Consider the following 12,500-nt stretch of genomic DNA (forward strand, 5'->3'; position numbering starts at 1 on the left):
TAGCTATTCTATGCATTCCTATTCCGGAATACGGTCAATCGAACGCGCCCTTAATTTCAGTCTTGTGGATACTGGTCATGCGTGACATAGCTTGACTGTAAACCAATGGCGGACGAGTGGAATAGACGTTGCATTGACGCCCTGACGGGAATGCGTGATAGAGCAACGTAGAGAGCCGTGCAGAGACATCCATTCCTTCTCGCTAAAGAGGGAAATCAAGGAGACCTCTGCCAAACAGGGTACCAGGAAATAAATCAGTCAGTCAATCGATCAATCAGACAGACGGGTTGCTCCGCTTTCTACTTAAAAACTCTTTTGCCTACTTTCCCAACCGCGAGAAAGCCGCGCGAAATCAGCTAACGCCATAAATTTTTTTTTCTCAAAAAACATTAAACGTTAGGGGGAAAGCAATACATCATTTTAAAGCTAAAAAAAATGAGCTTTCCAAAAACATATAATTTGTTTACAGACAACTGAAACATTTTATAAAAACGAAAGTTGAAAGAAAAAAATGTAAGAAAAATTTTAAATACTAAAAATCAGTTTTCCAGACAAATTTGGTCATTTTAACGGTGATTACGTATTTTTGGATGCAAAATAAAAATCTCCCTCGATTTATCTGCTTTCTTGGACATAATGATAAATTTGACGGATAACTGACCGGGCACGAATATTTTCCGAATTTTTGTAGCAATCCAATTAGTGATAACGCGTAATATGATAATCCGATAAAAGTGTCATATTTGCGAATAGTGACGTGTCAGCAAGGTAATTCTTTTAAAACCAGTCATTTCAGTCTAAACATTTTCCCGGGCTTTGCCAAGTGACTGTGCCTTTTACAGGATGGCATGGGAGGCAGAAATTGTTTTTTAAAACTCTTCTTTGTTCGCAATAAAATCACGTAAGTAAGGACTATCGCAAGGCCATCATCAGTCTCTGTGCCAAGCGCTTTTGTGCGGGGAACACATTTCAAAGTTCTGATGTTTTGGCCGTGCGAAAACTGGAACTCCTCTCCTTCCATCCCCACCACCTCCTTCCTCTGGCTTCTTTTTGTCGCACCATTTTTCGCGCGGCCAAATCAGCAAAGATCTTTCATGTTCCCCGCACGGAAACGCTTGCTACGCAGGCTAGGCCATGAAACTAAAAGTATCAGAAGCGCTGCTTCCGGTCTCTTTTCTCTTCAAGATCTAGGTAGGAGTGCGATGCCGTGTCAGCATAAGGGAGAATCAATCGTCCCAACCTCCCCTCGACTACAATCAAGTGGTCGCTCGTGCTCGCTCGGAATCAGACTATTATTACTAATCGTAGTGACCGACAAAAACATTCCCTGTCTTGAAAACTAGAATAAATGTAATACAACTGACAAATACCTAACGTTCTTCGTGTGACTAAACGTCTTGTCGACATCAATGACAGCTGTGCAGGGTTTGCCATTCATTAAAACTCTTGCAAATTTGATAGAGTCTAGTGGATCATCCTGAAACAAAATTAATACGAGTATCAAAGATATAATGCTAACAACTAAATTCCTTGGGATATTCCTTGAGCTATTTCCCTTTGTGCCAGTCCCGGCTAAATATAAAGGAGAGGTTGTTCACGGTCGAAAACATTCGTCAACTTCTAAAAAGTTCAGGCCTCGGTTGTTCAAAAGTGGATAACCCTCTCATCCACCGGATAAATCACTATCCAGCGGATAAACACTAGCAAAACCAATTGAGTTATCCAGTGGAAACTTATTTATCCAATGGATAGCGCTATGCACCTTTCCAACAACTGGGTCCTGGAGGTAAGATGATTGCTAAAAACCGGGATATAAGCTACAATTCGTTTCATGACCGGCCTATGATGCCTCAAAACTCAAAACTGTATTTTCATAACATACCTTTTCTAAAGTCACTTGAATCTCTTCGCTTTCAGCAAAAGAAGTATCTGTAGACTAAACATGGAAAACTCGATCACAAAAAAATAATATACACTTAACGCATGGTCCCGAGGGAAAACAAAACTAACGCTATAAATAAAATAGTGTGTTCACCCATAGACCTCTTTCATAATGGCGGCCAAATAAATTATTCTTTTGTTTTAATGTTAATAAGCCCTACTAACCTCGCTACGACGAGCAAATTTCAAAAGAATATTTGTTTTAAAACGAGGGCAGTAGGTCTTATTAACATAAATACAAAAGAATATAAACTTGGTTGCCATTTATGAAAGTGATCTAAGAGGGTTCCTATGCCGAATTATGAACCACCTGGGAAGTTTCAAAATATTCAATAAGTTAGAGTGCTTTTTCAAACTTTCCGTTAAAACTAATGGCTTAGCAACTACGCTTTTCTCGTGCATTCGCGTTTCAATTCTTTCTGGGTGCTTCATAATTCTACAGAGTGTAATCAGAAAACAGGTTTTTAAACCAAAGGAAAGTGCTTTGTACGGTAGTGCTCAGATCCCGGAGGACTGGGACAGCAACGTAACCGCTGTTACGATGTTCTAAAGAAACAAACAGGGCACCTTTAACGTCATATGAAAAGTTACCTATATTTTCTCGCTAATTATTAATTGCAATCTTACCATGCTTCCATCAACTGTATCACCCCCGCAAAACTTGCACTCTTTTAATGAGCACGGTATTGATAGTTCACTTGAGTTGTTTGCACTCAAACCGGTTTTGGCCAACCGGTTTAGCAAGTGATTGTACCCTTCTTTAAGCTTTTCTAACTGTTCCGCGGTTGAAAAGCATTTCTGTATTGCCTCGTCCCTTGCTTGCACAATACCAGCGATTTCTCGGTGCAGTTTTTTGCGTTCTTTTACAGATTGTCTCCACTGTTCCTTTGCATGATCTCTTTCTTTCCTGTAAGTGTCCGATTTTTCTTCCAAAGCAGTTACACGAGCGTCCATTTCAATGTTTCTTTGCTGAGACTTGGTCAGTTCAGTGCTTAATTTCCTAACTGATGCTTGTTTCTCGAATTTATCCCGTAACAGAGCATCGTCCTCAATTATGACCTCACTGGACTCTTCCCTTGAGACTTCTACCTGTTCACTGAGCATAGATGACTCCTCTCTTATTTGCTCAAGGGCCTCGTCCTTTCGCTTCAATTTTCTCGATAAATCATCGCGCTCTGCTTTCACCTGTACATCAGCAAACAATTTCAAACGTCAGAAGTCAGCCTTGTTTAAGCTTAAACCCCTCAAACAACCTCGAATGATCCCAAGGAACAGAGAGCTGGAGGTAGCGCTTTCGACATGGCTGAAAACTGATGGAAACCCACCACCAATAATCAAGAGAGCCACGATTGCGCAAAAGAGAGATGAGTGATGAACATTTTAAAAACGCTTTAAATCCATTACCATAAAAGTAATCTGTAGAAGACTTGTAATTACAGGGTAAGATGCTGAACGAACGCTGAATGATATCACGCTGACTCTAAATTTGCACAGTTTTTTTTTTCTTGGCGTGTTGTTAGACAAATTTATGCGGGTGTCTTGGTAACTACTTAAGTCTTCAACACAGGTTTTAAGAAGAAAAATACTAGCATTATCTAGCCAATTAAACTCAATGGAAATGAAAAGACAATGAGCGATCCCAGCTGGTGAGCGCAGCAATCTCAACCCCGGAGTTCTTCTCTTTTGCGCATGACTGAGGGAGAGAAGAGCTCTGGGGAACCCTGAAACAAAATGTCTTCTCATTGGTTTTCGTGAAGAACAATCAAAAGCGTCTCTGATTGGTGCATTCATTCAGTATAAGAACCCTAAGGCGCATATTCTCCTACATAGGGTTTCCCAGAGCCTCGGGTCACGCGCAGAGATAAGATCCGGTGCTCTGGTGACGAGAATGATGAGCGCACTTATTAGGAAAGAGAATATGCGTAGTGATAGATGCGCAATGTAAAGTTATCCAGTTATCAACTAAAGAGCTTAGAAAGCTTGGAAGTTCACGTGGTATCCCTCGAACCATCAAGCACCGCCAACCTGACTGTTCACGTAGAGTTAGGACACAGAAAATATACTTGGAATTTTTAAAAATTGACTAAAAACTGATTTGGTACGACCAGCGCTCATAAATACAAAATACATGTAACACGGACCTTTAATTTTAAGAAAATGTTTCAAAGACGCAAGTAGCATGCCCGCACACATTTTACGTGTTTATACAGTTCTTCAGGAATTATAAGTGGTCACGTTTTCAATTTCTGAGCTAACCAAGCCATTAAAACCCCCATTCCATTCATAACTCCATTTAGATCCTTGAATTTATTGTGGTTTTTGTCATGTTATCCATTAGAGGTCATTGTTAATTTTCAGCCCTTAGGCAAACGATTGCCTCTACCTTTGAATTCACAATTAACTTCCCGTTTTTACCCCTTTTTTTTATAACGTTGTCAAGTTAATTTTGAAAGCAAACCTAAGAAACATTTCCACAAACGAAAAGCGACGATATTCAAAAAGAGGGCTAAATATCGCTCAAAGAAGGCGCACATGGAACGGAAAGGAAACGGAAAGGAAGCGATGGCATTGAAGCTATATTCGAAGATGCAACAAACTAAAGTCTCTTTTTGAGCTTCCAACACCAGCGATTGTTGACCCCAAACAAATAGTCCTTCTGGAAAGGTTGTACTTTCATTCCTGTATGAAACGAATCCTATCATCATTAAAATGAACCAATATTGTGAGTGACGAGACCTCTTATTTAATCATATCACACTGTTATATGTAAATAAATACTTGCTTAAATGAAATACGGCAAATAGAATTTCACCATAAACCGCACTTTTCTTACGCTATTGTTCATTTCAGCTCCACCCTTTTATTCAGTCACAAGTTTGAAATAACTGTAGGCAGCAAGTAGCTATTGCGGCGTCAATATTATTTCATTATTTGTGTATGAACAATATCATTGTTCATTCATTGCTCATTTAAACGCAAAAAAAGAAATACGTGCTCGAACAATGATCCATCTGCTGAAAACACTTGACAACCAAGAACTTGGTTTACCGGAACAACTCACGAACAAAGTGTCAAACAGGAGATATTAATTGTTAACACCTACGCGTTAAATATTTCCGTTTTCACTGATTGCTAGCCACCCTATTCAAGTGGGCGACACAATTTAACTACAATCACCCATTGACTGTGAATAATTTCACTTCTTTCTTCGAGACTGATCACCACCGACGCGTACACAGTAGATCAGTTAATTCTCGTATTCAAAACATTAAATGGCTATTCATCTTTGGTGCAGAGGAAAGGAAAGGAAAGCAATGGAATTTTAAGTGTTTAGTCTCCTAGGGCTGGAGCACTAATTAGGCCGCAGGGCTCGAAATTGCGACCAATACGGTCGCATTTGCGACTAAATTTTCGTATCTTATCGCAAAATGCGACTGGATTTTTTCGTTAATTTCGAGCCCTGTTAAGGGAGCACACTGTAAACTGAAATCAACAAATTAACGCAAATCAAATCAAATGTTGGCTCTTAAGGACAAGGAAAAACCGGAATACCCGGAGAAAAACCTCTCGGTGCAGAGTGGAGAACCAACAAACTCAACCCACATAGGACGCCAGGTCTGGGAATCGAACCACATTGGTGGGTGGCGAGTGCTCTCACCACTGCGCCATCCCTGCACCTATAATTCCCTAGGAAAGGGTTAAGTTTCGAAAGAAAACTGTGGCGCTTGGTCAGTGGGGGTTGAAACAAAGAAATTTCATCGCCTTCATCGTTTAATGAAATCAAATTTTCATATAAGACGCTGTACCCAACTAAGCAGGAGGTCATGGGCTCCCCTGCGGTCTTGTTTCATTTAGCACCGTTCATTTGTAGCCCACGAGTGACCAGGCTACTTAAAGTCGTCAGCTCACTTGTCATCATTACGAATATGACACTGAATAAAATGAATGTATATATTTGAAGCGCTGGTTAATTAATAGATGAATGGGAAAAGTGATCCTCGCTTGAGGCTTCCTAGCTCAGTTGGTAGAGCATTGCGGCACCCGCATCACAGAGGTCTTGGGTTCAAATATCATTGAAGCCACTTGAATTTGTAAGATGTCTTAGTTTATAAGAGACAATTGTTCAAATTGTCCAGGGACCCGTTTCTCGAAAGTCCCGAAAACTTTCCGGGCCCGAAAAGCCATTTGTGAACCTGCCAACCGCTTGTTCAGGAACGCCGATCTTTTAACATGTTTTCAAGGTAACAAAATGCAAAATGACTGTAAAGTTAGTGACTCAAATCCTCTCCGTTTTTTGAGATACAGAGGGAATTGTGACACCCGAAAATGTCCCGTAAAGTTTCGGGACTTTCGAGAAACGGGCCCCAGATAAGTGCGAGGATTATTTCTCTCTTTCATCGAATATGACACTATTTGACACTGCAGCCTCTAACAGAATGAACTGAAGGACGTCTACCACATGACTCGAATCTTACGGCCCCTTCACACCAAACCTCAACCATATTTTGAACATGTTTAGTTAAACATGGTTTCAAATTGATTTCATCTTAAACAATGTATAGTGATTTTTGTCGACTACAAATTTAGCACAGATCAAAGCATGTATTGAACCTCACCTAAATTTCATATAAAAGTCAGTCCTACATTTTCTGTGAAGGGGGTAGTTTCTAAAGAAACTGTGGCGCTGCGTCGGTGGGGAAGTAGTATACAAAAATTTGGTTTTATCAACGGACTTGATAATGTAAATTGGCCACCGTACAGAGATTCTAAAAGCTGACGTTTCGAGCGTTAGCCCTTCGTCAGAGCGATTCGAATCTCTGTACGGTGGCCAATTTACATTATCAACTCCGTTGATAAAACCAAATTTTTGTATACTACATTTTCTGTGATTGATTTTTATTTTGTAAAACCCAGTTTAATTAAACATGACTTGTTGGTCTGAATAGGGTATTAATAATGCCCTACGTTCCTGCAAGCCTGGTACAACTTAGAGGTAGGGCTAATTCGAACCACCAATCGGAAGGTTCCTGTTAGAAGGATTCTGATTTTTTTCGGATATGCTTTTGTCATAACGGAAAATAACAGAACCCTCACCTTGTTCAGTTCTTTCATGATTGAATCCAATTGATCTAGAGTGTTTTCCCATTTAGTCGTTGCTTTCCCCCATTCCTCCAGCGCCCTGTCCTTCTCTCTGACAGCCTGGTCACGTTGATCGATCACAGTAGCAAGTTCTTCGAGAGCAATCTCTTTATCGGTTTGCGCAGAAATCAGATTTTTGTGCACGTCGTTTAAGAAATTCTTTTTGCTCTGTTCGCCTCCGGATATCACCTCGTTTAAGTTCTTCACATATTTTCTCAATGCTATGGCCTCGACCACAGCTCGTATCCGCGAACCCTTCAGTCCCTCACAGTCCTTACACGACGAAGTGGATTTTTGAAGTGGGAAGGCATTTGCCTCAATTGTCGTCTCAAGATGTTCAACCTTCGAAGGAAAAATCACCTTGTTCGAGTTTCCCTTGGGTTCTACAGACTCCAACTCCACGTCGCTAAAAGAAATTCGAGTTCTCTTTGTTCCGTTCACGTCCTTGTCGCAATTATCGAGTTCTTGTTTAAGGCGCGAGCTTAGTATTTCTTTCAAGTTTTCGATCTCGCGTTCTGCATCTTGTAATTTGTCATTCGCTTCTTGCAAATCTTTGTTAATTTTACTGCACTCCCCATCTGCTTTGTCTTTCTCATCCACAAGTTGTGCATTGCGGTCCGTTAAACCCGAAACTTTCTCCGTATCTGACGTTGAAATTGTTGAATATCTTTGCTCGTCGCCCGTTGCGTTGTGTTCTTTAACAGACGCTTGTTTTCGTCCACTGAGTGACATGGATCGAAATAGACGCGAGGACGTTTTCCTCTCCCGATCGCTTGTTGACGTTCTCTTTGGCATGTCACAGTTCCTTATCTCAATGCAGCTGTTACGCTTCGAAGTCTCTAAAATAAACAAAACCCGTAAAGCATATTCGGGTTAACAGACAGCTAAGCTGAAATCCTCTCTTTAAGTGACCTCTTCGCCCCGAGACCAAATATTTGGTGACAATATGACATCAGCGATATTCAAGGTTCGCGGAAACAAACTCCTCCCGAGGAAAACGATATCAATTTAAAAGAAATTATAGCAGAAGATTAATAATCAAAATGATTTGAGAAAATATACTTGAAGATGCTTCGACAGAATTTTGCCTCTCACACAAATATCAAGAGTCAAGAGAACCTTTTCCTTAGTTAGTTTTCTTGAAAGAATAATTGAAAGAGTTACCAGACATGTTAAGTCATTTGAGCCTTATCATTTTTTCACGTCAAATGGCAAAAAAGAAGAAAGGAAAATGACCGCGATGTGTGATCTCACTAAATATAGCAACATAATTTTTTTCTGACGTCTAAAACGTTTCAGAATGGAAGTTGTCCTATATTTCCATCATACGTGAAATTTGTATGACCTTAAAAATTAAGCGCAACAAGAAGTGAACCCTGTTTTGGAACATAGGCAAGGATTTGATTACAGCAGGAAGATAAAATATGGAATGCGGGATTACTTCGAATTTTTTGGCAAATGCCTCGGACTTGCATAATACCGAAGGTCTTGAAGAAATTGTTAATTTAACAGCAATTCACACGGATTTAGCGGGGCAACTTTCTAGGAATTAAAGAGCCCTTAAAAACGAACGTCCCTGAAGCAGTTTCGCGAGAACCATGAGAGTATTATCCGTGTACATACATGTAAGTGATTAAGTAGTGCAGTAGACGATTGACCCTTTTCTCAGCTGGATTAACAGAAAGTGTCACATCGTGATTATTAGCTTTTCCACCATCACTTGGCCAAGACGCCAGAGTGGATTCAACGGAAATCATATACATTGGTAAAAAAGATAGTCTTCACCAAAGCGATCGAGGGTCTCCAGCCGTCTCGAATTCTTGTTCTTCCGTACGATTGTATTTTCTAAGCGCTGTTTCATTTTGAATGGCAACCAACCGAGAATAATTTAGTAAAACAGAAAGAGGCACTCTAGGGTGTCCGTTTAAATAGCAGTTTGAGGACTTTGCGTACGTATGTTGGGATTTAATTCCGTCAAAACGAAAGAAAATGTAATTTGTTCGTTCGTTCAGATTTTTGCTTCGAACAACATATCGGAAATTGTTAATTTAAAAGAAAACCGAAACTTCGATAGCCATCAACAGCAACATTTATCATTTGTCATTTGCATAATGTAGGCTCAAATGATGGCTCCTTCAAAATTTATGCAATTTTGAATTCTCTGTTAGTTCAGTTTCAAATAACAACGTGCCACCAGCGTTCGAAATTACTCGGCGGGCGAAATGAAAGTGTCGAATTAGCGCGTTCAACGTCAATTATTTCATAGAATCCGATCGAGTGAGTTTAGTTATGACTGCGAGAAAGACACAAACCTGCCAACAATGGTTCCAGCTTCATAAGGTTAAATCATCGCTTTTTAAAATTCATTTGTTTGTCTCGAAGCACCGTACGTCAAAATGGGCTGCAAAATGTACTTACGGTAAAGTGCTTGTCGCCTGATTACCCGTGATTCGCTCAGATCTCCTGAAGTATAGCTTTTATATGAACGGATAGGAAATGGAGTGGTTCGAGGCAAAGAGTAAGTGACACATCGTGTCAAGAAATCCACGTTAACACCAAAGGAAATAAACCACACTTTAATCGGAAGTCGGCATCGGAAGTTGGTGCAATCACTCGTCTTTCCGAATTGAATCGAAGCCGAAATAGATCATAAAACCTTCTTCCGATGCGCGGGTTTCAGTGGACAGCAGATGAACGAGGAAGCATCACAACAAATAAGAAATAAACAATGAAAATTAAAGTATTCGGCTGACTGAATATTTGGCATAACAGCGACAGCTGCACCCGTAGTATTTCCAAACGACGAAGATATTTCAACTCACCCAGCTCACCGTCATTCAGTGTTGGCAGAATGGAGTCATTCCGCAGTTTAGAGCGATGAAAGACCCCTCGCTGATTCTTGCTTGGTCAGACAAATAGCATCGTTCCTAAGTTATGTTATTTAATAATGAAGGGACACTAGCGGCCTCAATTAAAGCTCTCTCGTGTGATAGACCAAAGCTGAACCATCGCTAACAAACAAAGCCATATGCGATTGTCACGGACAAAAAAACCATTTGAATATTCATATATTCGTTCTCATTAGACCTTTATATCATTGAGCCAATGGCTGCAGCTGGCCTCTGGCACCAAGGGTAATACGAGTAAATATTTGGTAGTCTCTTTGAAAGGCTTGCCATCGTTCGTGATCGTATCGGACCGGGTATGGGAGCGTTAAAAGTGGTATTGCCTGATTTAACAGAGAGCCTAATTTAAGCCTTCAGCAAATACCTTAATCAAAGTTAGCTCTGCCTTAATGCGGTAATTCTGAAAAACCGTTTCTTTGTAGATCTCTGCAACTGCAAAGAGGCCAAAAATTTACATCGCATTCTGAGATCAACTTTAAAAGGGCCCGTATGTGAAAACATCAACTCGTTTCACGAAAGCCTGTCCGCGGGGAATCCCGCCGGAATGAAAATGAACTCAAAGCTGGAAAAAGGAACTTGTTTTAATAAAATGGTTAAATTTAGTTGTCGAAGGTTCTGGAATGTAGATACACCAACTCTTGCATGATCAGAAGAACATTGAGAAAGTCACATAAAACGTTTACGTCTTTTTGCCAAGACAAGAGATAAAAGAGGAGATTACTCAAAGTAAAATTGGCAAATGAGATCAAACCACAATAAAAGATCGAAGGATATTGGATATTAGATAAAAGGCCAATTTAATTTGACTTACATGTATAATATTGCCTAATCGTTTATGCAGTTACTCTACACCAACATATATATTAAGGTGCGCGAACACTGGAAAATATTGTTTAAGACACGACAAGAACTTGATTTGGAAGATACAGTACTGTTTACTGTTTATATGATAACATGATCAGTTAACTGCAATTGGGAACGGAGAATTAAGCACAGCATAGCGATTTTATTTTGGCCGTATTAATTTGGCTTTCGTTTAATAGGACCACTTGAACCAATTTCACTCCGGTTTGAGTTCCTTAGCATATTTTCCAAGCAAATACAGTTTACTGAAAAACGAAGGCTACACTTACAAATATATTCTAGCATTAGGCGAACTCCAAAGATTTAAGTGAATTTGTACCGATTTATAGGATAGTTAACGTGCAAGAAATTTTACACCTTCAATATTCAGCCAACGATATGCCAAAAATAATGGAACTTTTCCAACCGGCACAGGCAAATCTGGAATCTTAGCACAATTAAAAAACAAGAAAAAGAAAGTTTAAACCTGATCCGCCTTGTTGATCGACAGCTCTACTTTTTTTCTTTCTCTCTTCTCAATTGCCACGCTGTTTTGGTCTTCCTGCAGAACTGTGCTGAAACATTTGCTACGGCGCGGATGTGTCGCAAGATTTTCGCATTTTTTCTTGTTGAAACTGCTCAGGAAATGTATTTTGCAATAACCCAATGAATGAAAGAAGGAAACATGGAACGAATGTTTGGAGGAAGAACTACCCATCAAGATAAATTTAACTGTGAATCCTTGAATAACATATAACGCAGGTGGTCCAGCTTTCAGTTTCAAGTTGCAATCGATCCATATTTGACTCACTTGGCATCTGCAGCAGAGAGCACAAGGAAACACATTCCAATTGAAATTCTCCATTGATCTTAGACATGTCACTATTTGACAATTTACCGTAAAATCAAAATGTTGAAACATATATTCCCCTTAAAACAGACAAAATAAACATGCAATGCATTTGCTTCATTTGTAAATGAATCGAAGTAACGAAATTATTTGCTTTTTTTGTTGTACACGATGATAATGAACCGGAACGTGAAAAAAGGCTTGTCTGGGAGAACGAAAGAAAAATTCACAATTGAGAGCTTTCATGGCTAACAAGAATTTATTTTGATGCTAGATTCGCTCGAGTGTTTTGCCCAAAGAAAAGGTTAAAAAGGTTTTTTTTTCAGGATTGAGCAAAAAAACAGCTTAACAATCGTGATTTTGCCAAGTTAGTCACGGATATAAGTAATTTCAGCGTTCCTCTAATCACGTAGACCCGGAGTTCGCAATGCCGCTCGCTTACTACGGAAAGCGTGGGTTAGTAATTTCCGTTTCGGTGTGATGTTTTGTGAATTCAAAATGGACAACTATGGAAGTCGAGACAACTGTCACATCATCTGTTCGATTTCCACGGTGTTGTTATGTATTGTGCATAACATTTAAACATCTCCGGTCACTGTTAAAAGCTAGAAAAGGGTATTATTTGTTTGAGTGCCAGGTGCTTTGCGAAAACAGAGTTATTTTGATAAGACACACAAAATGCCCACATTGTTTTTGATAACAATTCACCTTTTTCTTGGAGAGGAAATAAAAGGAACTGCCTCCGTCAACCTAGTGACACGAACTGCAGCCGGGTACTTATTTATCTTTTGAACAGTCAATTACCAGGGATACATTCACGT

General features: G+C 39.7%; 1 protein-coding gene across 2 annotated transcripts in view; it reads right to left on the bottom strand.

The window, feature by feature from the left end:
• Positions 1 to 12,500, bottom strand: part of LOC138033875 (disks large homolog 5-like) — a 36,847-nt gene that overhangs the window by 11,711 nt on the left and 12,636 nt on the right. Inside the window, exons 1-5 of one of the 2 annotated variants that reach the window (XM_068881743.1) lie at positions 9,903 to 10,202; positions 7,036 to 7,919; positions 2,569 to 3,126; positions 1,883 to 1,936; positions 1,371 to 1,477 (exon numbers count right to left, since the gene is read on the bottom strand). In XM_068881743.1, coding sequence (XP_068737844.1) covers positions 1,371 to 1,477; positions 1,883 to 1,936; positions 2,569 to 3,126; positions 7,036 to 7,875 — 1,559 coding nt within the window. In that variant the 5' untranslated portion in view covers positions 7,876 to 7,919; positions 9,903 to 10,202. Of the gene's footprint in view, positions 1 to 1,370; positions 1,478 to 1,882; positions 1,937 to 2,568; positions 3,127 to 7,035; positions 7,920 to 9,902; positions 10,203 to 12,500 lie in introns of those variants that run through there. The other variant, XM_068881742.1, reaches the window with a different exon arrangement.

The sequence above is a fragment of the Montipora capricornis genome, chromosome 14 (genome assembly GCF_036669925.1).
Source record: "Montipora capricornis isolate CH-2021 chromosome 14, ASM3666992v2, whole genome shotgun sequence".
Classification (NCBI taxonomy): Eukaryota; Metazoa; Cnidaria; class Anthozoa; order Scleractinia; family Acroporidae; genus Montipora; species Montipora capricornis.